Consider the following 27,959-nt stretch of genomic DNA (forward strand, 5'->3'; position numbering starts at 1 on the left):
GAAAGACAGTTAAGTTTTTCGCTTGTCTTTGAGACCATTTCAAGTTTTAAATATCCACTCACAAACCCACAGGCCCAGGAACAGCCACTCCTACCAGGAAGTTTTGAGTGCTGTGACTCCGTTGTAAGCCCATTGCAATGTTCATCATTCAGTGTGTGTCCTGACAAAGGCGTGGGCCATAAGGAGGCTAAAGAGAAGTAAGAAAACTACAACACGTCGCCCTGAAAATAAACTTTGGTGAACTGTGCAAATGTTTTTCCCCCAGACGAAGCTTCTGACGAGCGCTGTGCTCATTGTGAATGTGAGAGGATGCTGCTTTGTTACAGCTTGTTGATGTGATCATCACGCTGTCAACAGGCTGTCGGCTGCTAACTTTGCATTCGGATGGCTCTCATCGTACAGACTCTTCTGCTGTCTGCTGCTCGCGTTGCTCCTCCTCGACAGACCTTTTATTTTCATCAGTGTGAGGGACTTTAACCGGAAACCAAACTTTTTTGTTCGAACATTTTTTTTTCTGGGTCAAAAGAAAAGAGGCGACCACTGGTGTCATAAACTACACGGTTCCTTATTTTTTTTTTTCATTTAAGCCTACGCGTGCTATCGGAAATGTGTCAGCTGCCGACCAACAGGGAAGAAGTAAACACCGTCTGTCGAGGATAAGGGCGAAGTCGAGTGATTTCAGGCTAGTCACTACGCACGTAACGGATTTTGCTCCTTTATCATGGAAGATGTGAGTAATTACGTGAGTCCTACTGCGGATGCTGCTTCGCTTTTTGTAGCAGGTACTGTCTGTGCAATGTAGAGCTTTTAGATAGGCCTACTTTAGTCAGTAAACGCTTGAATAGGCATCCAATGTCTGATGATATAGACTTAGGAAGTAACATAACGCCGCAAGGGCGCAACCAACTTACAAGAACTACGTCCCACAGTATGGATGACTGCGAACTTGAGCCGATGTTTTCAAGACACGCGTAGGTTAAATAAGGCTAGCAGTCATTAGGGAAAGAAGTTCGTTTAGGAACTTCGAACCATACCAGACTGTCTGTTATATTCATCTAAGGCTTTGGCACAAAGCACCTGCCCACCTGTCAATGTGTTGCATCAACTTGTTGGTCAGATGCCAAACGAAAATGTAGTGGCTACAACAGCAGAGAAAGCTCTAAACTTCATATTCATTCACAGGTGTTGCTTTTATTGTAGCAACACCTGTGAATGTATGTAAAACACAGGCCAACTTTTAAAAATGAAATTCTATCGGTTCTTTTTTTTTTTTTTTATAAATCAGACATTATTACAATCCACATTTAGCTCTTATGTGAACTGTATAGATCTAAGGGTTCATTTTGACAAGAGAGGATTGATGTAAAGAAACAATTGGCATTTCAGGAATAAAAATATTTGGTGTGTTGCAGGTTTGGTGAATCTATTGTGGCAGAAAAAATATGGCTCATTACTTGTTTGGAAGAGTAAATAAAATAAAAGTAAAAGTAAATCTTATTCATGTTATTGTCAAACAGGGTAAGATTACAGTAGATATCACAAAACATTAATCACAAGACTTACTATTGTAGTGACTTGTGACGTAAAAGCAATTTAAAATCACAAAGGCCCTGTACTGCCTATATAATCTACAGTAACAACTGATAAACCGCCCACCTCAGTGAAAATTTGGCATTTTGAGGAAGCCAACTTGTTAGAAAAAGGAAGTCAAGTAAGGACATACTGTGTTACCTACAGTATGCAGGGAACTTGTTGCAAACAGTTTCAGGCCTGCAGTACCCCACCCTTTGATTGTAACACTGATCAAAAATGTTATGTAGCTGCCTCTCCCTTTCCATTTAGAGTCTGATTAAATGCAGCTTTTCTTTTCTTTTTCAACACTTGCCTACTTTGTTAGAGTCACTGCCCAGTCCAGACTATGTAAGCCCCCACGAAACAGCTACAACTCACATTTAAAGTATATGTAAGAATACATTCCCCTTATTTTTTCTTATCTATCTATCTATCTATCTCTAGCGACACAATTACAACTGTGTTTAATTAATCAAAATCAAATGTTGAAGATGTAAGCTAAGTTAAGGCTCTAAGAAGAGCTGAGGTTATAGCCTGTCTTTTAAGAGTCTTTACCAGGTGTACATATTAAGCAGTATCACAGTCATATTTCCACTTTTGTAAGAAATTGTCTTCAACAGAACTATGAGGTAATGGTCACTAAAGTAGTTTAATAATTTAGTTTACTTTAAACTTTAAAGGAACAGTTCATGCAGAAATGAAAATTCAGTCATTATCTACTCAGCCCATTGCCAGTGAAAACAAATGGCTGGAACATCACAGCAAAACAGTGTTATTGTGGGAACTTGTTTTGAAATATGAAAAAAAACAACATGAAATAAAAAACCATACAAACATAAAAGGGCCCCATAGTGCGTCTCAGGAAGTTCTGAGATCCCAAATTTATATGGAAAGATGTTATTTTTTAATAACAAATGCACAAGCTTGTACTATTGTACCCATGCCTGTAGATTAGATTGTTGGTTACTATCTTAACCCCAGATTCTGTGAGTGTAGGCGTAGCCGTTTGTAGAACAAATTCAGCTCTCTCTGTTGAGTGTGACACAAGCTTCTGTGTAGAAGGTAAGCACTCAGATATGCAGAGATCATGACTTTTCATTTATCTCTTCTAGCAGCATGTGTTAATATTCCACTAGTTAGAAAACGATTTGATTTACAAAGGCTGTCCAGTTTCCAGTTTGTCCAGGCTGTAGAGTTTATGTTTCTTATATAAAAGACGGAGGAGTATAAAATGTATTTTGATCCTTTTGTATTTTGATTTTATCCATCGATTTATCAGTGTTCTGCTGACCTGGAGTGCATCATTTCTCATGACACTTTCCAGTTAGAGCATTTCTAGACCAAACTCTTCAATTTGATTTTTAGTGAGACCCAACAAATCCCCCATGAGCAAGAACGTGGCAATAATGCAGCAATATAACAGGTGGTAATAACAGCTGTCGGTGTCAAGCAAGGACCACAGCAGGAGGTCCACCTGAGAGATGAGAAAGTACAAAGACTCCAGAGAAGAAGTCAAGTGGTCACTGACTAGTGACATGCATTGATGGGACATGAACGTGTGTGGAAGGAGAGTTAGAGGAGGAGAGAGAGAAGCCCAGGGAGCTCATGGGAGATCCCCTGGCAGTCTAATCCTTTAGCAGCATAACTAGGAGCCAGCCTAGGCCAGCCCAACTATAAGCTTTATCAAAAAGGAAGGTTTTAAGTCTAACCCCACCTCCTGGGCCGAAGCCGAAAGATGATTCTGGCTTGATAACTAAAGGCTCTGGTTCCCGTTCTACTTTAGCTGACTCTAGGAACCCCAAGTAACCCTGCATCCTGGGAGTGTAGGGTTCTAGTTGGATAATACGGTACTATCAGCTCTTTGACATAAGATGGTACTTGACCACTTAGGGCTTTGTATGTGAGGAGGAGTATTTTAAAGTCTATCCTGAATTTTACAGGCAGCCAATGTAGAGAAGCCAGTACAGGAGAAATATGCTCTCTAACATGAGCGAGAAAGCATTTTTGTGAGGTGTCTGTCTGACCCAGCGGTGTTAAGTAACAAAGTACATTTACTCAAGTACTGTACTCAAGTACAGTTTTGAGGTATTTGTTTGAGTATATGTTACAGCTTTACTCCAGTACGTTTCAGAATTAAATATTGTACTTTTTACTCAACTAAATTTATTTTACAGCTTTGGTTACTATTTACTTTTAAGATGAAAAAATGCATAATGAGTAATATAACAAGCTGTTAAAATGGAGCACACTGTTGAAAGCCATTGTTTCCAAACTTTTTGGCCCATGATAGTCTTACAAGAGTAGTCTTAAAAGAGCAGTGCATAATCAGGTTCACAGTTCAGAAGTTCAGAGGCAACGTTTTCAAAAATCACAAAAAAATAGTCCAAAAACTGAAAACAGATTTGTGTAAAAGAGCTTTGATTTTTTTTCTTTCCTATCATATTAATCATCTGAGGACAGTTCAGATTTAAATAGTTCAAACCAGGTGGTGTTTTTTACATTGCTGTACTGGTACTTTTTCCAAAGTAAAGGAACTTCTTCCTACACTGGTGTGACCTATTCAGAAATCAGGAAACAGACTGCCACATGTCTCAAGCAGAAAACAATTTGCTCTCTCTCAGAATCCTCTTGCTATCCAGGCCTCTGCTACACAATGGATATGTGTGTGCACATCGTCTTACTGAGGCATCACTCAAAGTTTCTGGGAAAGTGTCTTTGTGGAAAAGAAAGACTCCTCAGTAGTGAAAGCATGTGTGTGTTGAATTTGTCTGAGGAAGATGGAAAGATGAGGAAAATGTCCTTTTGGCAGACATTTTGCTCATTTCCACTCACAGAACAATGTATTAATTTAGGATTAAATAGAACGAGTGAAATGATCTTTGTCTGTGATATGTCTCCACATTGCTGACTCTTTATTCTTTTTAATATATAAAGATGGACATCATGTCTCCTCTAGGGATGTTCATAATGATCAGTTTCCCTGACAATTAAATAGAAGTTAAATTAAGTAAACACTTAAAAAAAAACACAGTCAAAACTGAGCACAATTTAAAGAGTAACTAAACCCCTAAACCACTTTTTTCTGCTAAAAATACATTTAAATAGATATTTAGTCATGTTACTGATTGATTTAGGTCCAAATCTTGACATTTTAGTGAAAAGTATTTGGCTTTTCTGTTTCATGTTATAAATATACATAGTGACTGCCCACTACAGGTTAAAACCCAGTTACAGAACAACTGTTTCCTGAATTCTATGACTGGCTGAGCTGGAGGCAGCTTACATAACCAATCACCCCATACCCCCCCACTGAAAAAAACAAAAACAAAACACAACCGGCTTATACTTTCATGTTCTAGACACATTTTTTAATTTTGTGGATAAATATATATACGGTATATATAAGAATTTAAGTCACGACTGTAATTACACCATGAAGACAAAAGAACACTCCAAGCAACTCCTACTTTTAGGAGTTGCTTGGAGGTTACTAAAAAGTATCAGTCGGGATTACACAAAAATCTTTTCAAGTCACTGAAAGTTCAGTTAGATCTATCCTTAAGAAACAGAAGGAATATGGCACATGTGTAAATTAGCCTCGAGCAGGCCATCCTCACAAACTGAGTGACCATGCAAGAACGGGACTAGTGACAGAGGCCAGTAAGACACCTATGACTACTCTGAGGGAGTGAAAAAAAAAAAAGACTGCATACAACAACTGTCGCCTGGGTTCTTCACCAGTCAAAGCTTTATGAGAGAAAGCCACTGTTGAAGAAAGGTCATATCAAATCTCAACTAAACACATCCAGGAGGAGAATACTTCTTATAGGAACTGTAAAAATGAAGCCAAATTATGAAGCTGGTGTGCTGGTACTACCATCTCTCAAATTATTCTGGTGATGCCATCTCCCATTTTTTTATAACATCAAATAAGTAATTAAAGTTTATCGGAAAAATGAATGCTTGAACATACATCAGTGTGATACCTGAAATGCAAAATGTACCTTTGGGAAAAATCTATTTGATATTTGAGTTTTTACTATGTACATATATATGTATACTGTATGTATATATATATATGTTTTTTTGGGGGGGGCAACTGCAAGCAGCCTTACTGAAACTGAACAGACATGCATCAAAATCCAAATGGCAGATAGCTTAAGTGCAGCAAGCGTCTGACAGTAATGGCTTTCTTGAGTTCATCAGAACTCTCGTTCTCGCTGCTTCTTGTTAACTATGATAGCTGGCGTTAGCTAATGCAGAATTTGTTGTGTTGCTCTGTGTTGTGAACCTTTGCCAGACCAGCATAACCTTGGTTGAAAGTTAACTTTTTTTTTAACAAATAGCCACCAACCTGAAACGTATGTAGGTTCGCTGTCAATGAGACTCAACAATAAACTTCCTTTCTTCTGACTGTTGACACTCAGAAACATCCTGAGCACAGCAAAATAATGTGAAAACAAGAAAGAGACTCTCTGCTTACACTTCTAGTGGGTTGTAGGTGATGGATTATTTTTGTATGGGTCTATAAGTTGTTTTTATAGCATACATAGTAACCTTTAACAGATTTGTTTCATCCCACTTTACTGATAAATATAATTGGGTATCATCTACAATGGAAATTTATTGTTTCCTAAAAATATTATATGTATACAGTGAATAGCGTTGGTCCAAGCACAGAACCTTGTGGAACATCATGACTAACTTTGGTATGTATGAAGGATTCATTTTTAACACACTTATGAGACACTGCATTGAATTAAATCCCATTGAAATCGTGTCCTTAAATTTAGCAACAGCACTATCAGTGAGATAGGAATTTTTGCTTAATGGCGTATAGTCCAGTTATTCAGCAATAATATTAAATGTTAAATTTCACTGCCATATGCCAGAACAAGGTTGAGGGGGCAGATAACCTGTGAGTGAGTTTGCACACACACTAAGAGAAGCCAGTTGAATCTAATAATGAGGTACCGCGTGTCATTATTAAAACTGTTTGCCCTCCCCCATTGCTCCAGTAGTGTCCTTCTGTATGAAGCCTTTAATGCTACATACATAAAACATATACAGGATAATTAAATGTAGAATTATAAAAATGAATAAAATTCAGCAATATATACATTGATTTACAGTATATACACATGTACATCCGCCAAATAATTCCGTTCATTTTTTTCAAATTAGCATTTGTTTGAATGTTAACAGAAGCAACAATGTGGTAATGATGTAGTAGACATTGTCATGTTGAAAGCCCAACATCTGGAAGGCTTTGTTCATCAGCTTTGACTGAGTTTGACCATCACTGGCGTAAACGTAGAATCTTCTGCCCCTTATCCTGAGTGCTGCCCTCTGTCGGCTCCCCATAGTCACACCATTCCCATTCCCTCTGGAAATAATCCAGGAGCAGCATTAAGCCCAAGATGGACTAGCGGCTCCTATCCTGGATGTCTTTCCCCTCCTCGTGATGTAATCAGGCTGATCTGGTTGAACAGTCAAAAGGTGCTATGAGCAGTGACCTTGATTTCTTTCACACTTAAGGCAATTTTCACTTTCTTTTTTTTTTTTTTTTTTTTAAAAAAAGCTGTCTTTCAACAAAACAAATTGTAGTATAAAAGATAATTATTATAAACTATTTGCACTGATGACTGGTGGCTGTTGCCTACCATCAGCTCACTGGGAGGTCATTGGTTTGATCCCTGGTGGACAGTGTTACTGCAAATAACAGAATTAGATGACACATGGTGTAAGCTTTCATTACCATAACAGCAGCAACGTGCAAATTATTTTTTAATTTATTAAATTTATTTTTTAACATGTTGTGATGAGGTAGTAAACAGAGCTCAGAGAATGGTACAGGACAACACCCAAGCCAGCCACAGCCTCTTCACTCTGCTCTCTTCCTCTGTAGCGCTTACACAATACGTGCATGTGCTAAGTTGTGTGAAGTAAATAAATGATGCACACGAGACCCAAATGTAACCTGCATGCATTCAGTGATATTTTTTTTTATGTTTATTTTTATAAAAAGTAAAATGCAGCTGGTGATTGAGCCAGTGACTGTATAGCATGAATGAAAAAGTTGACAGCTGCCTGCTATTGCAAGTATGATTTGATATTTCATATGATATGATATGACATTCTTTGGATGTTGTTTGGATTTCGAAAGACCTGTGAGGGAACTGTTCAATTTTCCATGTTGTTTGTGATGTTAAAATGCAAGTTTAAGCTCAAGGCATAAAACAGGAAATGAGAGCAAGACTTTGCTCACTGCAAAATTGTGATGGGCATTTGGGCATCAAAATGAACAGACATTAATCAAAAGTGAAAGTAATTGCAACCCTCGGAACTAGGAATTGTTATTACTGATATGATTATCAGTAATAAAAAATCAATCATTATTAGTCACCATATGTGACACCATATATGAGACGAATTGTGTTCGATGATGGACAGGCCATGTAGTAAAACTTTGTTTTGATGATTTATATTAATAATTTGCAATATTACATATTCAGAAATGTTCATACATGGCCATGGTAGCATTATAAAAATAGATTTCCGCCCTGCGTGAGTCATCAGTCTGTGAAAAAAACTGAGAAACACCACCACTTCCTTATTGCACCCCCATCAGATTAGGTTATTTTTTTGGCCTTTATGTGAAACTTTTTAAACACTATTCTTCTCTTCTGAGTTCTGTGAGTCACTTTGGGTCCCAGGATTGTAATTTGGTATATAAAACCTTACTGCCGTAGCTTTAAATATTTGTAAAATGCAGCATTGAGCCTGTATCAGTTTCTGATCATCGAGTGTGGGCAGTTTTATCAGCACCACTATGAGATGTGGAACACTCATTATTTATTGCAGGCTGCAGACTTTGCTGTGACATCTCCAGCAATGACACAAAGCAGGAAGTATGTCCTCATGATGCAATCAAACATTTTTGATAGTTTTTAAGACAGAAGTGGTAGATATCCTATTGGCCATTAATTTATATTTTTATTTCAGGCTACAACAGCTTAATAATACCTGCACAACAATATATTGGTCCAGCCTCAGTGCATTCTCGCAGCTTGAGTAGTAAGAGGTTAGTGGGGGTAAAGTGCGAGCTCCAGTGAGGCTTGTGGTGAGTTCAAGCTGGGCAGGTCAGCGTGAAAATCAACAAATGCCTGACCTAAAACTTAATCAGAAACACATGTCTACTAAGGTGTGCCTCTTCTATAAAAACCCTACACTCTATTTTCTCTTCTTTCTTCTTTAAGACGCTGTGCTCATGAGATATTTTAGCTTGTTGTGATCTTATAAGTGTATCACTACTAGTCCATGCAAATTATTTTAATCTGTACATTTTTAGATCACAGTAGATCTGTCTCAGCATTCTGCACAGTGCCACAGGACTGCTAAAACATTTTGGTTAAGTCTATGTGTCAGTGCCGGCTTCCTGTGTGAGTCAAAATTTGGAGCCCCTTAACCTACTGTGTGAAGTCACAGCACAGTTATTCTAGTCAGCTGAACCCTGAGTAATGGAAACATCTCACTGTTGCTCTGTCCAAGGGTTTGGTCAGTGCTCAACTGTGCTGAAGTGTTCTTCATCAATTTTTTCCACATTCAGCCATGTCAGAGACAGCCCAAGGCCACTCTGAGCCCGAGGATGCTTTGGCTTCCTGTGGTGAACTTGCACCACAGGAGTTAATTTGTACTGTCACTTTATTTTTAATAGATCTTAAAAAGTAGCTTTCAATTTTTGCCCTTCTTGCTCTCTGGCATGTTTGTATTCCCTGCTTGGCATTCCTTCATTTGCAGCTGCACTGCTGCTTGCCAAGTTGAGACACGCTTGCAGTTACACTGAAAGTGGAAAAACAGTTAGATGACCTTGCTAATGTTACAAAAGAAAAAAATATCTTGTGGAGGTTCCTAAAACAGAAACAAAGGCTATGAATTTAGCAGACACTGCAATTGTACTTTTTTTAAAATTTGAATTTATTTACTTTATTAATCCCAAGCTGGGAAATTACTTTACTCATCCTTGATTGAAATGCACACACATGCAACATGCAGTGAAACGCACAGGATCAGTGGGCTGCCATTGTCAGACGCCCAGGCAGCAAATTAGGGGTGAAGTGCCTTGCTCAAGGGCACATCAGCGCGCTAATGGAGGGGTAGCATTATTAATCAATGTGGTGGTGGTGGTGGTGGGGGTGGGGGGGGTCAAACCAGCCATCCATCCATCCATCCATCTTCTATACCCCTTATCCGTCAGGGTCACGGGGGGGGGGCTGGAGCCTATCCCAGCTACGGGTGAGAGGCAGGGTACACACTGGCCTGGTAGTCAGTCATTCACAGGGCCAACACACAAAGACAGACAACCACACACTCTCACACTCACACCTAGGGGCAATGTAGAGTAGCCAATTAACCTAATGTGCATGTTTTTGGTATTGTGGGAGGAAGCTGGAGTACCTGGAGAAAACCCACGCAGGCACAGGGAGAACATGCAAACTCCACATAGAAGGGCCCAGACCGGGATTCGAACCTGGAACCCTCTTGCTATGAGGCGACAGTGCTAACCACTGCACCACCCTGCTGCCTGTGAAATATACAATAGAAACAAAATATTCACACACACACAGTGTACGCTGTGATGTATTAAATAAAAAAACAAACAAACAAACAAAAAAAACAAAAACAGAATATATACACTCCGTATATGTGCAAATTCAGTGCAGTGCACTATTGTACTGCCCACCTTACGACAGTAGCAGTACATGAGCCTAAAGCGCTCTGTCCTACTCTTGGGTGGTATACCACCACCCCAGAACACCACCTCCAAGAACAGAGTACTGGCAACTGGCAACCACAGATAGACGGATAAAAAGTTTTCAGGAGCCCACCCTCTCCACTTTCTATCCTTGGATGAAAACGGGGACAAAGGACCTTCCCACCACCAGATCCTTGATCTTGCTGATGTTGAGTGTCCGGTGGTTGTTGCTGCACCAAGCTCTTTATCAGTTCTCTGTACTCCTCCTCATTGTCTCTGCTGACACATCCAGTGATGGCAGAGTTGGAGCCAGAGTTGGAGCAGAAGTCCATGGTGTACACTCTAAACAGGAATGGTGCCAGAACTGTTCTTTGGGGAGCACCTGTGTTCCTCAGCACAACCTCAGAGCTACAGCCACCCAATCTGACACACTGCCCCTCCTTGTGTCCTCTATGGTGTGCTTCACAGCTGACCAGGAGAGGAGACAGGTGAGGAGATTCAACTCAAGCAACGCTGCTGGTCCTGATGGTGTCAGCACCGGGGGAACTCAAAGCTTGTGTGTTCACCTTCACATCGAAGTTCTTCAGAGAGTCCCTGTGATGTAAAAGACATACTGCCTAATTCCTGTGCCAAAGACATCATGTCCTAGTGGTTTCAAGGACTACAGATCTGTTGCATTGACCTCCCACATCATGAAGAACCTGGAAAGACTTGTTCTGGAGCAGCACCTATGGTTAGGCCACTCCTGGACCCCTTCCAGTAAGCCTACCAGCCAAAACTGGGAGTTGAGGATGCCATCAGCTCCTCGCTGAAACGTGTTTGTGCCCACCTGGACAAGCCGGCGAGCACTGTGAGGGCCAGATTTTTTGACTTTTCCAGTGCACTTAACACCATCTGTCCAGCTCTACTAGGCGAGAAGCTAACAGCAAGGCAGGTGGATGCCCCCCTCGTGCCCTGGTTCACAGTATGTGTGTCTTCAACATGGTGTGTCAGACAGAGTGGTAAGCAACACTGGGATTCCACAGGAGACTCTCCTTTCTCCCTTCCTCCTCACCCTCTACTACACAGAGTTCTGCCATCTTCAGAAGTTCGCTGATGACTCGACTATAGGCGGATGTATCAACAAGGGTCATGGGACTGAGTATGGGGCTATTGTGGACAACTTTGTCACATGGCGTGACAGGAGTAGAAATATCTGGGAATGTACACAGACAGTAAACTGGACGCTGTCTACAAAAAGGTCCAGAGTTGCCTTTATTTCCTGAAGAGGCTGAGGTTGTTTAACATTTGCCAGATGATACTGAGGATGTTTTATGAGTCGTTGGTAGCCAGTGCTATTCTGTTTGCTGTTGCTGGGGAAGCAGGTTGAGGGTAGGGGATGCCAACACTCTCAATAAATTGATTTGAAAGGCCAGTGATGTCGTCGAGGTGGGTCTGGGGTTTCTGACGGCAGTGTCAGAAAGGAAGATGCTGTCTAAGTTACATCACTCCTGATCACTCCTGATGAACAGGTGGCACCTTGCATGGTATCCTCTGCCACCAGCGTATTAATGTTTGTGTGAATGAGTGAATGCTGGCTTGTGTTATAAAGCACTTTGTTCAGTCAGACTTGAAAAGCATTAAATAAGTACAGTGCATTCACCATTCACAACTTCATTTACTTTTTCATTTTACTATGTCCACACTGTAGTGCAAGTGTAAGCCATGCCTTTGGCCAAAATAAGTTCTGTTAACATACAGAAAAGGAATGAGAGAAGTGGATGAGTGTTTAACTGCGTAACTGGTTCAGCGCTGCAATGCAGTGATTTATACATGCTAGTATAAATATAAGCCTTGCATTCGGCTTGCTTTTAGCAAAAATCCAAATGATTTGAGTAAAAAGCATACACAATAAGCGTAAGTCGAAATGGATTACGCTTGGAGGGTTGGTTTGCTTACACTGGTTGCTATTGTAAACGGTTAGCTTTGTTAGTGTCAAATGCTACATTTCTAGGGGAGTAGTTTGAGAAGTATGTATGGATGTTATCCTTTTTAAAATCTTTCCTCTCTAAAATTTAAATCTCTTGTAACTGCTGTGAACTTGGTTTTCATTACATCTTCATTGATTCCCAAAACAGACTTGCATTGTTTTGTAAGTTGTTTTGTAAGTTGTACTGGTGGAACACAGCAGTTTGAACCACTTTCAGTATGAATGCAAAGTGTTTCAGTTCCTTTATTTTATTCACAGTTTCGTTGTGAATTGTACTGCTGGATTTTTATTGCATTGCCAATCATCTGCTAATGTCAAACTCTTTCTTTTTTGCATTGATTTGGCCCCTTTTGGCTGTATTTTACATTCAAGTGACATGTTTCCACTTAATTATAGACAGCTAAGGTGTAGAGCAAAGTACTATAGATACTGTCCAAAGATGTTATGGTCTGTGATGCGAAGAGATGTGCCAGAGGCATTGCCTGTTTTCAGAACAGAGGCCAGAAATGAAATGTCTGACAAGAAGTGAGAGCTAATGAAGTCTCACCCCAAGTTGTTTTTGTTGTTGGTTTTGCAGTAACACAAATGTGAGAAGGGAGAAGGGTTTTTCCTCATTCATTGCACATCCTCAATCTGAGATTACACACAATACATTTTCTTTTAGCTTTAGGCTTACTCAAAAGACTTAGCAGAAAGGAACAAACCCTTGGCTTGAACAACTATGAGTTGTTGGAAGCAGTATTTTGTAGTGAAAGAGCATGCTTAAGAAGATAATAGTGCTTAAGAATGAAGAATAAGAATGCTTAAGAATGAAATAGTAAAGTCTATGTCATATCATTGGTGCACCTTCTAATATTAATATAAACTGTTATCTTTTGTTTTTGCATATAATCTTTTATAATACCACTAAATACAGCTTATGTGTGCACATGAGTCTGTAAGAGACAGATGCCTTTTAGCTGTTTATGAATTTGTATCATACATATACAAAATAAGTTCTATAAATATGGTTGTATAGTTAACTGCCAAATCCATACCTCAGTCCTTTTCTAGTGGTGTGTTTTGTGTGTAATTTCCTTCTTCTGTACAATTGTAGGGTGCAAAAGATGACCCCACTCAGTGTAAATTGCCGAAGGTCTTGGGTAAGGCTGGCTGGATAAAGAAGGCCCCCCGCAAACTGCTGGCAAGTTATAAGGACCGCTACATCCATGTGGAAAAGAGTGAGATTGTGGTGTATGAGAAGGAGGTATGATACTATGATACTACTACTGCCACAAGTTATGTCTTTTTTGCATCAGTTTTGCATCAGTGTCATGTAACTGTTGTAATGTCATTTTCTACTCTGCTTTCATAGAGTCATAGAAAGATATGGATAATACTGTCACAGAATTGTTAAGAATTAATAACCATGTGGCTACAAAGACAATACAGACGTGTTAGCAGGTTGTTGGTTTTGCACTCCTTGCGGGATTTGTTGATTAATAAAAAGCTAAATAAAGTCAACTTTATCCTTAATTGGAATGACAAATTTGTAAATGACTGTACTTTGTGTTGCAGGACCTGCAGAACTGCTTAGAGAGGCTTGATTTGGAAAACTATGATAAATGTCATGAATTAAAGAGCCCCTTCAAGAAGAAGCACAGGCTGGTACTGATTCGATCACCCGAGTCTGGAAATAAGGTGAGCTGAGAGAAGCTTTGGGTGAAAATAGAATATTATGTAAATGTGAAATGCAATGTAATATGCCATGGTAAGAGGTTTTTTAAAAAATATATTTGGCATGTGAGTCCTCGGTAGCTCCAACAAATGTCTCCAGTTGCTACCAAATTTTGTGGGTATCTTTTTTTTTTTTTTCAGCACATCCACTGACCATTACACCACAGGGACTTTAGTGACATCACATTCTAAATACACAGACAGCTTTGCCACTATAACAGCTTCCACGCCATTCCATTCTACTGGAAAGGCTTTCCAGTAGAATGGTGTTTCTGAGGGGATTCATGCAGTAGAGCATTTGTGAGGTCAGGCACTGATGTTGGACGAAAAGGCCTGGCTCACATTCAGGTCAGGGCTCTGTGCAGACCAGTCAAGCTCTTGCACACCAAACTCATTCAGCCATGTCTTTATGGACCTTGCTTTGTCTACTGGAGCACAGCCACGCTGGAATAGTAAAGGGAGTTCCCTACAAAGTTGGAAGCATAGCATTGTCTGAAATGTTTTGGTCTGCTGAAACATTGAGAGTTCCCTTCACTGGAATTAAGGGGCCAATCTTCATGTTAGGTTTGTTAAAGAGGACCCATGATGCAGATTCAGACACAAAGGATAAGGTGAACTGAAGATACTTTAATAAAATAAACTTATGTGTGACAAGAACAAACTAAGGGCAGCTGAGAGTCCAGGACAAAAGGTCTAAAAGATCTAAATAACAAGTAAAAACAAAACTTTCACATGGAAACAGATTCACAGAACACATGGGGACACTAGAAACATTAAACACAGAGAATTGAAGGAAGAGATGGACACGGGAAAACAAAGAACGCAGTTGACACTGGAAACACACAGAACCCGAAGAAGACAGAAAACTCAAGGAAAGAGAGAAACACAGAAAAGATGGCAAAGAAACAAGGAACAGCACAGAAAACCCAGAGAAAGCAGAGCATAGAACAACACCAAACACAGGAATGTGAAGGAAAATTCAAAGATATACTATAAATACAGAGACCAAAGGTAACACTGAGGAACTCAAAACACATAGTAAGCTGATACAAAGAAACTAGTTGCACAGGAACAGCTGGTACAAAGACACAAGGAAACAGAACTCATGCAAGAAGCACAGACAAACCAACAAGACACTAAAGGAAAGCGCAGGTATTTATTGAGAAAAGAGGACTAGACAGGTGAAAACAATATGGGTGGGGCAAGCAGTCACAATTGGAGGGAAAACCAGTCAAAGACAGGAAATGAAAAGTAGAATCAGACACAAGGGGAGAAAATCTACTAACTGAAGCAGGGAATTAACTAAACAAGCACTTCAAACCATGGCATTCCATTTAAATTCTACCAAAATTGAAACAAACAGTGTTTGGACAGTAGATATTAGGACTTTGTTATGGTGTTCACATCATTCAAACAGTGAGTCCACAGTGACATTCAGTGTCTTATTGTCTTACATTGTAATCAGGTAACATTGTAATTTCAACATTGTCAACATTTCCTATTTCACTTTGTTTGATTGAACTTCATCAAATATTTGTAATACACCCCAAAACCAACATAATATTGTGTGATTTTTTTTCAGAATTTTCACGTGAACATTTTGACTGGTTTAAGTTTAAATGGACAAGAAAAAACCAACAAAACAAACAAACAAAAAAAACCCCACATTTTTGCACATCATTGCTTTAACTTATATGAACCTATGTTTATGTTTTGGTAGCCCACATTTCTCCATTGCCAAAATAAGTCATCTTTGTGGATTAAAAAGGTCAAAAGATTGAAATGTGTGGTGCTGAATTCCTTGCCAACAATGTGGCAATTTTTGCATGTGCATATAGTGTGTTTTGTCAGTGGCATAAGAAGTAAATGTTTGCAGTCTGATTGGAACCTAATTGTTGATTATTATTGCAAATACTATATACATTATGATGATGAAACAAATGTGTAACTGGTTTCATTACATTTTAGTAGCTGTTAGATAGCACCCCCTCCCAACAAATAGAAATACCATGCATTAGGCTGCTATGGGTTAGATCTTCAGCTGGCAACTTGTAGGCCACATCAAGACCGACAAAGCATCCAGAATATTATTTAGCATTACTCATCGGGTGACCGTTCCCTGGAGCTGACAGTAGCACACTGGCTGGACTACAGGAAGCAACCTCAGCGTTGACACAGAATCACTAAGCTTGTCTATTAGATGCAAGAGCCACCGACTGTTGCACTGAGTCTAGAGTCACAACGTGGAGTTTTTTTGTTGGGATAAGGACATTTTCAGTGGCGCACAATTCACTAGTTTTTGTTGACAAATTATCTAAAATGCCCTGCACCTCCTCTGTTGGAGGACAAAGAAATCCATTCATAATAGTATGTTTGGTAATGGTCCCTTGCCTCCACTTGTGGTGCCCTTAATGTGTGTTGTGTGACAATGGGAGACCAATGTTGGATGTTATGTTACCTGAGAGAAAAATTTCTAGCAAAATTCTTTTTATGCTCAATTTCTTTAATGGGGCACTGTATGTAACTGTCTTTATAATTAGATTCTGTTAGAGGCTTTCGTTTCTAAGTGAAAAACTGTGAATAATATTGTTGGGGAATTGTAGCAACAGCAAGACTTCAAACAACTAAACTCAAAAAATGGCTGCATGTGCTTCCCCAGCCCCTACTCCCAGTCTCTACATGCCATCATCTGGGATTGTTGTGGGACAGTAAGTGTAACTATGAAGCCTTTAGTGAGCTTCTGGTCTTCATTTGCTAAGTATGTTCAATAAAAGAGTTTCTACAACAATGATGCTCACATACAGAATCATACTGGTGCAGAGTTTGCCAACAACAGCAACACCTGCTGTCAGCTAAGGTAGGACATGAACCTCTCCTTTTGTCTCAGTTAAAAAAACAAACAAACAAGTGATTGATTTGACAGTTAGATACCTAAAGTTAGTTATGATCAGTTTCATTTTCTTATGGGTTATAGATAGCCTTGATTCAACAAGCTTACATAACAAGAGTTAAGACGCCAGTGTTAACTCTTGTTAACTCTTGCATCTCACTAATGTGACATTCCTGCACTTGTGTGTCTCTGTCCCACTGCGGGTGTGTTTGTGCTTCGGTACACTAAGGTAACTTGACACAGTGTTTAATGATTAATCTAATGGTGCATACCATCATCAGAATCAGAATCATCAATTCATCGGAATTCCTTTATTTATCCCCGAAGGGAAATTCTTTTTTGTACAGACATTGCACTTGCAGTATTCCCAACCAAGAAAGATAAGTGAAAGGTATAAAAATAGGATAAACAAAACAAGATAAGTATAAATCAAAAATCAGGTATTTACAGTGTGTTCAAAATTTAAAAAAAATTTAAAATACAGATATGTACATGTGTAAAAACAATATATACATTTTATATATAAAGTGAGTGTGTCCGTCACAGTGCTGAGTTTAGCGGTTTGATGGCGACAGGCAGGAATGATTTCCTGTGTCGCTCTGTGGTGCATCGTGGGAGTATGAGTCTGTTGCTGAACGAGCTCCTGTAGCTGATCAGCACATTGTGGTACTGCTGTACTGGAGTGTGTAGATTCATGGCTGTCTTGTTGTCATCTCTAGTCACTTGGTAGAAGATATGAGCAGGGCATGTGTGTGAACAATGTTTTTTTTTAATGTGTGTGATTACATTGGCTATTTGGCTTGTTTGTCAATAAACTAACTATAAGCTTTATCAAAAAAGTAAAGATTTAAGTTTACTCTTTAAGACAGAGGGTGTCTGCCCCCAGCAGATGGAAGATGGTTCCACAGGAAAAGAGCTTGATAACTAAAGGCTCTGCATCCCATTATACTTTTGGAGGCTGGGAACAAAAAGTAGCTATGATAATAATAATAACTTTGAGCTTTTTAAGATATGATGATGCCTAATGATTAAGGCCTTTGTAGGTGATAAGAAGGATTTTAAATTCTATCCTTGATTTTATAGGCAGCCTGTGTAGAGAAGCCAGTATGGGATAAATATGATACCGTTGTACAAGTTCTTACTATTTTATGCTGAAAATAGTTTTTTTCACACTGAACTCTATAGACAAAAAGCTGTTAATATCACATCGTTGACATTTTGCCCCAGTCAGCCTCTTCTGGTACTCAATGACCTTGGGGGTTTTTGTTTTGGGAATCAACATGTGGCATTCCTTCCCTCCAGAACTCAGACTGGATCATGACGGAGGTCATTTTATATAATTATAAATATTATGCTTTGTATCTCATATTGTTCTGTTCATATTTTCTTGTTGAGTTTAGAGTTTTATGTTTTTAATGTATGTATGTAATGTACTGTCTTTTGTGTATTTGTTGTTGAGTTTTATGTGTTTGAAATGCCCATCTAGGGACGAGCATTGCAAATTAGTTTAGGCTATAAATGCTGTGGTATGTGGTATTTGCCCCTATACAAATAAACATAAAATAAATAAAACATTTAAAACATTAGACTAACTTTTAATTAATACATAGTAACTGAGCAGTTTGGTAGATTTATTTAAATTTAGAAAAGGTTAAAATATGATATTTGCTAAAGTAATGAATGGAAGAAAAAACTGTTGTGGTGTTGGCTATTCATAGAGAAAACTTTCAAACAATCTCTAATCCTCATTAACAGCAATAGAGAATACTTTGAGAATCATGAAACTATGCTCTCAACACCCTCATTTAAAGCTGTTAACAGAGGAAAAGCTTTGAAAACCCTCTGCATCTTTTTAGAAAGAGAGAGTTCAGATGACTTGGGTTAAGACTCAGTTAAGACTGTCATGTTAACTTGAGGCTGGCATGACAGAGTGAAGGAATATTACAAGATGGACAGTTTATTTATTTGTGTGTGAGAGAGAGAGAAAGAGAGAGGAGGGAGACAAAGAGAGGTATACATTTCATAAACACACAGTATTATTTATTTGTGAATGTGAGTCACTTCTACTAAAAACCTTGAGATGAGAGACACATCATTCCCGCCAGTGGTGTTAGATTATTCCGCTGATGTACAGGTTGTGGTAATGTGCCAAAATATACACCAATGTTGCCAAAGTCAGACGAGAAGAAGGCCAAATGCATGTAAACATGCATGTGAACAATGCAGGTTTCAGACTTTTAAACAAACACAATGTAAATGTATTCACCTTGTTTGTTAGACCTCGATACATACAATGCTTTTTAGTGTGTAGTAGTGAATGTAAACATGTTCACTCAAAAACTACCCATAGCCGCTTCAATAAGTGGCTGTCAAATGTTGTTTCAGATCATGTGTGAAGGCGAGTATGGACAATACATACAAGTGGGAGACATTACATTTTACAATGAAGATAACTGGTTACAGTTACTTTTATTGTGAAACTTATGAAAACTAGGTCTAAACCTGTTTGATGTACATTGTCTTTGTTATTTTCTGAATAAAGGGGGGTAGGAAAATGGGAAATATTGTTGCAAATTATTGTTATGCAGGCTGAGATACCATTCAGTATTGTAAAATTATTTGTTCAACTCTGTATTTGTGAATTTGTTTATACTTTGTGCCCCATGTGGTTGCTCATTGTGAGTAAAATGTGTGTTTGTGTGTGTTTGAAGAGCTACTTGGCTGCCTCTTGGTTTCTCCAGGGCAACCCTATTTAGCTCTGGTTCTGCATGGCAGAATGATGCCAAAAAGACAAAAAGAAAGCTGTCTAATGGCAACACAACAGCAGCAAAGTGTCTCACAACTACCCATCACTATCTGTGGCTGCGGCAACACTTTACTTGATGGGTGAGTACATAACACATTCATAGCAGCTGTCATTAAATGCTCACAATGCATTCATGACTGTTTTGTAAGACATGACACAATATTCATAGCCAACCTTTCATAAATGTGGAAGACAGAATGGCGATAACTTGTCAAAATAAAAGTCCAAGCGATCTCAAAGCAGCATTGCCGTTTTTGTTTCAAACCTGTTACCTGATCATGTCACATCTGAGTCAATGGGCAAACATATAACTTTTATGTTTCATTAAAATGTTTTTATGTTTATACTGTAAACATATTATTACTCTCATCTTAACACTGGGAGGTAAACTAGCTGACCAGTATTTGTGGACCCTGGAATGGTTGGACATTCCCATTTGAGTGTAGGGAAGGTAGCAAAAGATGAGACTGGCACTGGCCTTACCCATTGACTCAGATGTGACATGATCAGGTAACAGGTTTGAAACAAAAATAGCAATGCTGCTTTGAGATTGCTTGGAGTTTTATTTTGACAAGATATCACCATTCTGTCTTCCATATTTATGAATGGTTGGCTGTGAATGATGTGTCATGTCTTATGAAACAGTCATGAATGCTTTGTGAGCAATTTATGACAACTGCTATGAATGTGTTATGTACCCACCCGTCAAGTAAAGCGTTACCGTGGCTGCTTTTCAATTAAAATACTTTGTTATACTTAAATAGTTAAGATGCTCATAATTGTTGCATTTGAAGAGTTAGCGTGTCAGAGAGGAAAAAGGTGTGTGATACTTTTCTGATTTTTTTTTTTTTTTTGAATTTTGAAAAAAAAAAAAATAATACAATGCATCAATGCATACCATGCAACTAAGACTGGACAGTGGAAATTGAAACACAAGAGTTTGCAAGAGCATTAATTCTTAATACCTGACTTGGCTTGACCTGACTCTTATACCTGACTGTAGTTAAATAACAATGTCTGTGGTGCTGAGTTTGGAAAAAAGTCTGTATAGTAAATGATCCATAGCACCTGCTGTATAATCTACCTTTGATCATCATTTTGAAACGACTATTTTACATTTATATCTGATTCATTCTCTGCTTTACGTGACTGACAGGTCCATGATGTGAAGTTCCAGACTCAGACTGCAGAGGAGAAAGAAGCCTGGATAAAAGCTTTGAATGAAGGCATCAGTCGAGCAAAGAACAAAGTCTTTGATGAGGTAAATATCAGTGAAATCCCCACACACAATCATAAATGTCTCTTAAAGCTGAGGTTGGTAAAGCTGGATAAACGAACATGAGTAACTACATTTTCAAAGTATCAAAGAGGAGAGCAGCACAATGTTATTGTTGTAACTGTGTCAAACGACATCATGTCTTATTCACATATAAGATACCACCTAACGTTTTCATAATGTACATCAGTCCGTCATGTGTAGGACTTTGGTCATGTGCAGTGAGTGCACGGGTAGGGTAACACTGATAGTCAAGTACGTAGTTAGACAGGTAGACAGGTAGGTGTAGGTTCATTAAAGGCAACAGCCACAGACACCAGTTTCCTGTCAGAGAATTCGATTTATTGACCGTTGCTGGGACGTTAAAAGATTTTCTTTAATCTACAGTAGATTACCAACCACAGCTTTAATTTCAGTGAATGACGTCCTCACCTACTGTTTATACGTTAGAATGTCTATCAGAAGCTCAAATGGTTAGTGGAAAAATGAATGTTTAATTTTTTTTTATTTTTTTTTTGACAGGTGAAGATTGATGAAAGCTGTAATTTAGAGCATGTTACTCGAACAAGGCCCAAAGGGAACCGTAACAGGCGGCCACCGACCAGGATACACATGAAAGAGGTCTGTGTGTGTATGTGAAAGTGAGAATCTGTATCTGTGTGTGTAACTTAATGGCTACAGTAAGTAAGTCTAGATTTGAATTTCATTTTTCATTCATTCATTTTTCTTGATATACTCATGTTTGGAAATATTTTTTTTTATTTACTTATTTTCTTGCTTTAAAAATCCACAGTAGGTATATAAACCTGCTGCTCTGAATAAGGGTGTCTGCTAAAGGGCTAAACTAAACTAAATCTATCCTGTTGATGGTTTCTTGCCAGATTGTTGTTTTTATAGGTCACATAAAGTATTTTCTTTTGGTTCAAACTTTCAAGGCTCAAGATATCTTAACTTCTAATTCTCTATAATGCCATAAAGAAGACCACAGTATGTCTCAAGTATTCACCAAATATCATATAGTGTTGCAATATGTAAGATGTATGTAATAATTTTAGCGCAACACTAAAAAATGTTTTTACATTACATCAAAGATGTTAAGAGGTGATAATCCAAATCTATAAACCTCTCGTAGTTTCGGCTGAGTGAGCTCAAAGCCATCCTGGTTTGTCCATTGTTCCAACAATCATCAACTCTTAAATATTAAAATACTACAGCTCTAACACACTCTTTTTCACTGGTGATGACTGACCTCTGACTGATTGTCGTCTTGGTTGAAGTTCTGGTTGGATCTACTGTAAATTAAATTGGTACTTTTATCTTTATTCCCTGTTGTCAAACAGGCCTCCATCAGTATTGGAGGGCATCTTTGGTCCCAGTCCATCCACGTTCACTGGGAGGCTGCTGAACCCTGTTCTGTAACCTTTAGTGTAAACACCAACCCCTGTCCTCTGAGCTCACGGAGAGACTTGAGTCAGCTATACGACCACTAGCTGCATGGATAACTGAGCTGACAGCAACTTGTAGCTACAGCCAGAGATAGCTACTGAAAAGAGTATAGTAAACAACAGTTAGCGGTTACTCTCATGTTATAGCCTGTGGTTGGCTCCAGAGCACTTGAGCGGAGGTCATATGACCACCTATCCAAACTGTCTGGAGTCTATTTGTGAGGAATTCCAATATCCACTTGCAGATTGCAGTTTCAGGGGGGAACTTGAGCCTGAGCTGAAACTGACATACAGCATTAGGACAGTGTATATGATGGTTCTGGATCCAAACTGGTGATGGTCCTTGCTTTTTGGTATGTTGTTCTCGATGTGCTGGAGAGCCAGGTTTTTAATGCATTTTATCCAAATAGGGTAATACACCACTGAGATCTAATATAAACTGATGACACCTGACTACCAACTAAATGACTAACTGGCTGGCCACAGAGTGGTTATCATTTTGACTAGACGCTGCAGACCTTTTACATTCAGGAAACATTGTGACTGTCTTGAAGCAAGTAGGAACACTCATGGGTTTAAGTGATACATTGAAAATATACAAAAAAAAACTAGCTGGGGTGTTTCAGGCCTTGCAGGTTTAATCATATTCACTGTAGATAATGACAGTGGGTGGTCCTCTGGAGGTGGGGTAGACTTTTGAAGTGACTTCTTGTTGAGGAGACCAAAACACAGCATAAAATGTGTTTAACTCATCTGGCAATATGACGTCACACATCATGGTATCACTCCTGTTTTTGTAGCCTGAGATGTTTTAGATTGCCTGCCACATATCTTTGGTGTTATTGGTTTTGAATCTGGCAGTTTTTTTGCCGATGGATAGGGCCCCCACCTCTCCATTTATCCAGGCTTTTGGTTGCAGAATCTTCAAACATGTCCTGTAGAGTTGTTGCAGCTTCATCTGTCCTCACTTTGCAGAATAATTATGTGACTGTTTTACCTTAAAATAACAGTAATTGTTTTGAGGGAACACTAGTACTTTGCCGCTCTATCACTTTTTGGTCAGTGGATACGATCTCAGTGCATAGTGCTTTACGGTGGTCAATTGTATTTACAACAGCGGCGTTGTGCTCGGCAACTGTGTGGGGGCCAAGTCACAAATATAATACATGATGCCGGGATGTAGATAAAATTAGTTCTGAGATTTGATGAAAATCACCAGCTATAATAAAAACCATCTGCTTGTTTTGTCATGCAACTATTATGGTTGACATCTCAATGTTAAGAACTCACCATTTGGTAAATGGCCCATCCACTTTGACGTTTTAGTACAAAGCCTCACTGATGTAAACATAGACCCCTCCCCCTCCTTTCGTCTTACCTGACTCTGTCAATTCTGAACAAAATCTGCCCGTCATAGACAACTGCGTGATACAGGGTCTTGTGATGGAGTCAAGTGTACATTAAATTTTCTGCAGCTGAACTTTAGGCAGGAGTAGGCTGGGAGTGAAACAGTCTTAAGTCCAAGCATAGTTAACTTAGCTCTCTACCCCTTCTCCTTGGTATAATTATACCAATTGTGCTAACATTTGGTCCTGCTGCTATGGGTGACTGGTCAGCAGTTGGCTTAAGCACCAGTTATGTGCTTCAGTAATCAAGCTGAAAAATTAGCAAATTTAAAAAAAAAAAAGTTGTGTAAGCAGTGTAAGTGTAAGCAAGCAATGTAAGTTTTACAGATCTAATGAGTGGTAGTGAATGAGGACATCTGTGTACCAGTTAAAGCAGTGAATAAGCAATGAATCATACTAATACTAATGGTAAATTTATTTAATTTTATGGAAACACAGAAGACCACTAAGTAGAGGGAAACCTAACCATTAACCAGTGAAATCAAATCAACCATTCAACAGTTGAGAGATCCTCACAAGCAACTTGAATCACAAGGAACATACTTCCAAATGGCAAAATAACAATGATTGAAATCAATTTGTGAATAACAACAATTGTGAAAAAGGAAAACTCAGAGCAGCATACTAGTGAGAATGACACGACCCCCCCCACCCCAATCTTTTATTTGCCTTCACTTCTGTAACAGCATTTATATGGAATTCACTATATATTACCTTTTAATTGAATGAAATGTCTTTTTTGCCCTTTAGGTAGCTGTTATATCATCTGATGGTATCCTGCGTTTGGATCTTGATCTTGATAACGCCTTAATGCCTAATGGGACCCATCATGCCAGTGTTGATGGTAGTAATGCCTCCAAAGAGGCCATCCAAGTCCCAACTGCCCCATCTAGTGCCAGTGAAGCTACAGAGGAACAGTCAAGGGCAAGTGCTGAGGAGGAGGCTCAGACTGAGCATGAGGTCAGTCCCCAGAAAAAGGACATGAAACCACCGATGCCCCCTATCAAAGAGGCTAAATCCAGTGCAGCACCTGACGATGAACCTGATAAGGATGATGGCCCAAGGAAGAAGGTCTGTATAGTGCTATTTTACTTGTCTTACAATGTGAAAGTATTTGTGCATATCTTGCTGTTTTGATATCACGGCTGATTAAGAATGATTTAATGTTTCTAAGGTCCTGAAGCCACCTATGCCTCCATCTAAAGAAGTCAAGCCCTGTTTTTCATCTGTTGAAGAAGCTACAGAAAAGGCCAAAGCTGAGATGATGTCTGAAAAGAGTCCTGATTCCAGGAAAAAGACAGGTCCACCACCAACCCCTCCCAACAAACCCAGCTCCAGCAGTTCCATGAGCAACCTTGCAGAGGCCTCGCAGTCCAGGCCAAACTCCCATCCTCCCACCCCTCCATCAAAAGAGAAGAAACCCTCCCATTCTGGTGTGGAGGCAGACGAAGAAGTGCCAGAGAACTGGTCCGACAATGAGCCACAAACACCCACAGAGCCGCTCGAAAAGGACCCATGTCCTCTTCTAACTACCAAGAAAGAGCCTGAGAAACTCTTTCAGCCTGGCTCGCAATGCATAGAGAAGGAAACAACTGAAACAGGTCTTACTGAAGAACAGGATCCTACTGCATTGCTGCAAACAGCCTCAGATACCTCAGCCAGTTCTCCTCAGGAGGAGGAGGAGGAGGAGGAGGAGCTAGCCAAGAGTGAAGTCTCCTCGGTAACTGTCTTCTTGAGTGACCTGTCCACTGACAACCTCAGCCCAGTGCAATGTCTTTTGCATGGGAGGAAGAATAATAATGCAGAGGAGAACTCTTTGCACAGTGGTCAGCACTCAGACGATGACAGTGACAGCTCTGGGGTAGAAGACACATTGGCGGTGTCCACAGCTGCACTGAGAGGAAGCCATGCTGGTTTGGATGTGTTAGATGTCTGCGAGGATGACATTCAGATCTCAGTTAATTTAAGGCAGGCACAGGGCGCAACCAAGTCTCAGCCCTCACCTCTCAAACCCTCCACCAAGGCCAGGTCAGCCTCCAGTGGAGATCTGCTGTCTAATCCTTCAGTGTGTTTTCAGGTGAGACCGCATACCAGGGCTGTGGCTGGAGATGATGGGGTTCTTGGTGATAATGTTGAGATACTTGAGGCTGAAGTGTCTCTGGAGATGGAAAATGCAAGTGAGCTGCTAAGCAGAGTGTCCCAGTCACAGAGCGGAGATGACGGGGAGGGCATATCGGAGAATCTTCTGACCAAGGCCATGGAAAAGCTGAAGAAGGCCGACCAAGTTCTCAGGGAGGTCAAGAAACTGAGACTTGCAAAGAACTTAAGCAATAGAAAGAGCTGGTGAATGTCAGAGCAGATTGATGATTGATAGCTGATGATTTGGAAATGACCATTTGCCAAATCCCTATCTTGAACAATTACTTTGTAGTCATAGCTTAGAAGTAATTGTGATAAATAATAAATTAAATGGTGTGATTGTCTTCTCTAAGCATATGCTGCAATCACTAGCATCCATGGATAACTAGCTTAACTAACACAGTGTTACAAAGCAGAAAACATTCTAGACAAGCACATCTACTTTGTACTGTTTTCCCACTGTGTGGAGGCTTGTTCTGGATACTATTAAATTTGAGGCTGATGTTAGTGGATTTGCCCCACTTGTTATTGGATTGGGAAAGTTTTTGCAGCAACTGCAGTCAAAGTTAGTGCAATTTGCCAGATCCATCCTCAAAGTCTTGTCCCTTGTTATGTTAAAATTAAATTGTTTTATTTGAACAGACAGAGCTTCTGATCATTATCCTGATAGCTAGCAGATAAAATCTGCCTGCTACAGTGATGAATAGAAAGAGAATGGCTTTTATCTTCCTTTGTCTAAAATCAAAGACCTCCTGATTCAAGAATGACTTCAATTTCAAATGGTTATAATTTTAACATCAGTTAAAAGGGTCAGAGTTTAGCACATGATCAAATGTTGTACTTATGCAGAATGACACATCTCATTTCTGAAGGTTATGCAGCACATGCAACTGTTAACTCGTAATTAATTAAGTGCACTTAATTCTAGTATAACTTTGTCTGCAGCTGAAGGTAATGCTTATGTTCTACTGTGTATTGTTTTTGTTCTATATAAAATATTAGACATTCAAGAAAAATTACTTGAAAGCTAATTTGAAAATGTATAATATAATGGAAAAATAACAGTATTGTCAGAACTCAAAGAAAGTTCTAAAAATGTTAATACCAGATTACACAAATGTACAACAGTAGTTTACTTTGTGTATTCAAGGGGATTTTACTCCTATTTTCAGATTCCTTGTTTTTCCTGGCAATTTGTATGAGAGAATGTATGATGTACATATTTTATGCTTTTACCACAGCATATGCGTTTTATTGTTGAAGAAAGATGCAAACATAGCTCAGGAGTTTTATGAAATTAATCTCTTCAGACTAATTATGTGAATAAAGCAAAATGAACAACTGCTCCTCCACATCAATTGCAGATTCATATTAATGTTTTTCTTACTGATATTATACATCTCACAGAACAACAAGTTCGTAGCAGCCCTCACAGGCTGAATCGTGGCCTCGGAAGAATTTTCTGTGCTTTTTTTGTCGTTAAGTCATTAAGATTTATGTCATTAAGAGTATGTAAGAATATTTTCTAACATTATATATAATTTAGTACTCTTTGATAAAATTTTCTATTCCCCAAATAAAGAAAGGGAAACTATCTGTTTTGTGTCTTTAATGCAGTTAGTTGGTACTTTTAGAAACCAAACCAAACATTTATATAAAAAATTCTCTATTACTACACAAAGAGTTAAAGCAAGGCGTCTGGACTGCTAATCCAAGCAGCTTCATCAGTTCTGAAAACTGACTGGTGAGGAACCAATGTATACACCTCAGTGGGTGTGACTAAGTGAAACTAAATAAAACAAAGGATCTGATAGTCCTGCAGATTAGTCTATGTAGTTGGACGGACAGTGATTGGCCCTCTGTGTCTAACGACTGGCTATCTGGTTCTAACGACTGGCTAATGGCTGTGAGACTGTTAATGAGTTCGGGTATGACCGATTAACGACCTATTGTTCTTATGGCTTTCATGTGAATTGGAGTGAAAC

The 27,959-nt window shown here is 39.2% G+C and overlaps 1 protein-coding gene across 2 annotated transcripts; it reads left to right on the forward strand.

Moving 5' to 3' along the window:
- The first annotated feature begins 140 nt into the window (after nt 1–140).
- On the forward strand, nt 141–27,570 carry plekho2 (pleckstrin homology domain containing, family O member 2). 2 transcript variants are annotated; one of them, XM_046384899.1, is made up of 7 exons: nt 141–742; nt 13,393–13,542; nt 13,854–13,976; nt 20,865–20,969; nt 21,507–21,605; nt 24,586–24,906; nt 25,010–27,570. In XM_046384899.1, the coding sequence occupies exons 1-7, from the start codon at nt 722–724 to the stop codon at nt 26,180–26,182; spliced, it is 1,992 nt and encodes a 663-aa protein (XP_046240855.1). In that variant the 5' UTR covers nt 141–721; the 3' UTR covers nt 26,183–27,570. The 2 variants fall into 2 exon arrangements, with proteins under 2 accessions (XP_046240855.1, XP_046240941.1); XM_046384985.1 differs by having other exon boundaries at nt 143–730.
- Nucleotides 27,571–27,959: the final 389 nt, after the last annotated feature.

This window comes from Scatophagus argus, chromosome 1 (genome assembly GCF_020382885.2).
Source record: "Scatophagus argus isolate fScaArg1 chromosome 1, fScaArg1.pri, whole genome shotgun sequence".
NCBI lineage: Eukaryota > Metazoa > Chordata > Actinopteri > Scatophagidae > Scatophagus > Scatophagus argus.

Coding starts and splice junctions, on each gene's coding strand:
- plekho2 (XM_046384899.1), top strand. CDS start 722: ATGGAAGATGTGAGTAATTAC. Junction 743..13,392: donor TGGAAGATGTGAGTAATTAC/GTGAGTCCTACT, acceptor GTACAATTGTAG/GGTGCAAAAGATGACCCCAC. Junction 13,977..20,864: donor CACCCGAGTCTGGAAATAAG/GTGAGCTGAGAG, acceptor CGTGACTGACAG/GTCCATGATGTGAAGTTCCA.